The sequence below is a fragment of the Solanum pennellii genome, chromosome 10 (assembly GCF_001406875.1).
Source record: "Solanum pennellii chromosome 10, SPENNV200".
Taxonomy (NCBI): Eukaryota; Viridiplantae; Streptophyta; class Magnoliopsida; order Solanales; family Solanaceae; genus Solanum; species Solanum pennellii.
Window position 1 is genome coordinate 1107469 of NC_028646.1, and position 3530 is coordinate 1110998.

The window sequence follows — 3530 nt, forward strand, 5'->3', positions numbered from 1 at the left end:
CCCGCCCCAAGGCTGAAGTTTTTAAAACTCATTTTGTGGCATTATTAAGAAATAAAAAAAATATTTCTAATTTTTGGAGTAGATTTAAAATAGTTCATCAATTAAATATGTTCTCAATCGGAAACTCTAGTCCTCAGATTAATGAATAATTATGAATGAATTTTTTAAAAATAAAAAACACTAGGGAAGTCTCAACAATTCCAAGAAAATTACAATAAACGCATATTAAAGATAGATAAAAAAAAAACACCTTAAAAAATTGCGTTTGATACTAAAAATTAATAAATCAAAATTTAGCAAATAAAAAACATGCACTCAACACCTCATATAGGAAAATAATTACAATAACAGAAATGTATAAGACGTTGAACATCAATAGACAAAAAAACATAAACAACACCTCGAAAAATGAGTTTTTATTAAATCTAAAAATCATATTTCGTTAAATATTTGATAATCGAATAATAATTGTACCAGCATAAAAATCTTATATTTCTCAATACGGTCTCTATCATCATCTCTATTCTTCTTATCAGTTCTCTTATCTCTTATTAAAAAAAAAAATACACACTTTTGAAAAAACTTAGGACTAAAATTGTTCAAGAGTAAATTTAAGAAACTATTTTGAATTTATCCTAAACATAAGGGACCATTTGTGTTATTTTCTCTTTGCATTCTTTTATCTTATAATCAATTTCTCCACTATATATAATTCCAACATTTCTCTATTGAGAGTGACCAAAAACCTAAACTTTTATTATTTTTTTTTTAAAAAAATTCTTCTTCTTCCTCTTGTTTATGCAAATGGATAATTCTTCCACATGTAATAGTTTTTCTAATTATAGTGCAAAAAATTCTAATTATGATTCCCAAGAAGAAAGTAGTTGGACATTTTATTTTCAAGATTTTATGTCCAACAATAATAATTCCAATGAACAAAATTCATTGTGTTCTAATGAATTACACATTAATAAAAATGGTGGTTTAGATATTTATGAAAATAGTAACAATAATAATAATACTAATAAATTTGTTTCCAAGAAGAGAAAGATGAAAGGAGTAGCAAGAGAAGTTGATGATGATCTTGAAGATACAGCAAGTTCACCTGTCAATAGCCCCAAGGTTAGTCAAGCATAATTTTTTTTCGATATCTGTTTTAGGGTTCGACTAATTTAAATTCATGTTTAGAGATTCTACTTTCTCTTAGTTCTAAGGGTTCAAAGTCGTGAACCCTGATTAAGGATAAATGAGTATATCATGACTTTTGGTGGTGACTTTAGTTTCTTTAGGTTTCCTATAAGTCGGGCTTAAAGTCTATTTTGAGATTTGATTAATTTAGATTCATATTGAGAGGTTTTACTTTCTTTTAATTTGAACTCGAAAACTCTGATTTAGGATGAATGAATACTTATCATGACCTCATCATGACTTTTGATGGTGACGGCTTTGATTTTCTTTACGTTTCCTGTCAGTCGTATTTAATGTCGGTTTTAAGATTTGATTAATTTGGATTAGTGTCAAGAGATCGTACTTTAGCTTTTCATTTATAGGATTCAAATACTTTTAGTTAAGAAAGAATGATTACTTACAATTTCATGACATTTGATGGTGACTACTTGGTTTCTTATTGGATAGTGTTCGACATCTCTAAATAGTTCGAATTTATGTTGAAAAATTCAACTTTGACTCGATTTTTACGACTCAAATTATCTAAAGCTTCGACGAATAAATGAATACTTATCGCCTTTTATCATACCTTTTGATGATGACTTTATCAATATGATTAACTTGCTAGTAATTAATTTTATTAAATTTTCATTTACCTTAGTAATTAAGTTTTTTATTCATCTCTCTCATTTTTTTCCCAATTACTTTTAATTTTCAGGTGTCTTATATGAATGAGTTGTGCACTAATAGTCAGAAGGGGAAAAGTTCTGCAAGTATTTTTGAGGTAAAATATTTGTTTGGTATGACGAAAGTCATTATTTATCGAAATTATTTTTCTGTAAAACAAAGAAAAAGAACCAACATTATTACAATTATATCTGTTTTATAGTCGATGTTCAGTATCCGTAATAGATACCCCAAGTAATTCAGAATCATAAAAGCGTGTTCTACCACAATTCTTTAATATCGAGAGCTTGAACTCCAGACTTTTAATTAAAGATAGAGAAATTCTATATATCCATTTCTCCACAACCAGTATTAATCAGATATACATTAATATTTCATCTTATTTAACTTTAAATCGCGATATTATTACTATTTAGAGAGTCAACAAGATTTTTATGTTTCTTCAAATACATTTGAATATATAACTATGTGACATATAGCATTTTATGTACCTTTTTTAACATTTCATCCAAAAAAAAAAACACTTAAATTTTTTTACATGTGGTTAAAATTATACTGATAATTAAATAATTTGACCTTCGTACTCTGAATCTCGCTAAAATTTTTTTTTTTTTGGAATTTGTTTTCAACAGGGAAAAGGAAATAATATTTCTGGCCAGCAAATGATGACTAGTGGATTGAATAATTCTACAAAGGAAAATGACTCTACACAATTGAAGAAAAAAGGATTATGCTTAGTACCTATCTCTATGTTCACAAAGTGATGCATGCATAATTAAATTAAATTTGGTACTCCTACATAAAATGTATATATTTCTCTATTTTTTTTCGCTTTCATTTTCGATGTCAGGTATCAATTTAGAAATTCGATAAAATTTAATTTTATATTAAGAAGTCTTATGTTAAGAGATAAAATATCATCTAACAAAGACGACTTTATACTCATAATTCGTATCATATATGTCTATATATATATATCACTCTCTTTAATTGCAATGGAAGTTGACATTTGCTATATGTGTAGTTTATCATGTTGACAAATTATATTGTTCTAAAAGATCTATTATTTTATTTTAGAAAATCAAGACATATTTATTATCTTTCTTTTAAAATTCATTAATTAAGTTGTCAAATTCTCATCAGTACGGGTCAAGGGAATGGATCCCTGGTCTCGGATGTCCATATAAAGAACACGACGAGCATAAATATCCTCTTTAACTTCATCTTTTTGTTTTTGCTTTTTCATTAGCTCTCTGCGGGAGGGGTACAGTTTAGATATATGCCAAGGTTTCAAACAAAAAGGAAATAAAATTTTGATCTGAATTCCGTCTCTTAATCAATTTTTGGGAAATTCTGTTTCTGATATTCGGTTAAGAAAGAGTATATATAGAGAGAGAGAGAGAGATAGATAGATAGATAAATATGTTTAATTAATTTTATAACAAATTAGTCTTGTTTGGAGATATCATTAATTAGAAAATTATAGATGTGATGAAAGAATAAATTAATTAATTTGACTTTTAATAGTAAAGGGCAGAGTTGACATTTTCCTAAGATTTTGTTAATTACAAGGAAAATCAGAAATTATGGATATATATTAGCAGCTGACCTCCAAAGTCTACAATGATCCATTCCCTATAAATTATATTGATCATAAATAATTAATATAAACAATT

The 3530-nt window shown here is 26.8% G+C and overlaps 1 protein-coding gene across 1 annotated transcript; it reads left to right on the forward strand.

The window, feature by feature from the left end:
* The first annotated feature begins 738 nt into the window (after positions 1–738).
* On the forward strand, positions 739–2802 carry LOC107001896 (vascular-related unknown protein 1). The gene is made up of 3 exons (XM_015199849.2): positions 739–1122; positions 1886–1951; positions 2487–2802. Exons 1-3 carry the CDS (start codon positions 799–801, stop codon positions 2616–2618), a joined length of 522 nt encoding a protein of 173 aa, XP_015055335.1. The 5' UTR covers positions 739–798; the 3' UTR covers positions 2619–2802.
* The last annotated feature ends 728 nt before the right edge of the window (positions 2803–3530 follow it).

Excerpts from the sequence above, each read along its gene's own strand:
- LOC107001896 (XM_015199849.2), top strand. The coding sequence starts at position 799 with ATGCAAATGGATAATTCTTCCACATGTAATAGTTTTTCTAATTATAGT. Across the intron at positions 1,123-1,885 it reads CACCTGTCAATAGCCCCAAG|GTGTCTTATATGAATGAGTT; the intron begins GTTAGTCAAGCA and ends TTTAATTTTCAG. Across the intron at positions 1,952-2,486 it reads GTTCTGCAAGTATTTTTGAG|GGAAAAGGAAATAATATTTC; the intron begins GTAAAATATTTG and ends TGTTTTCAACAG.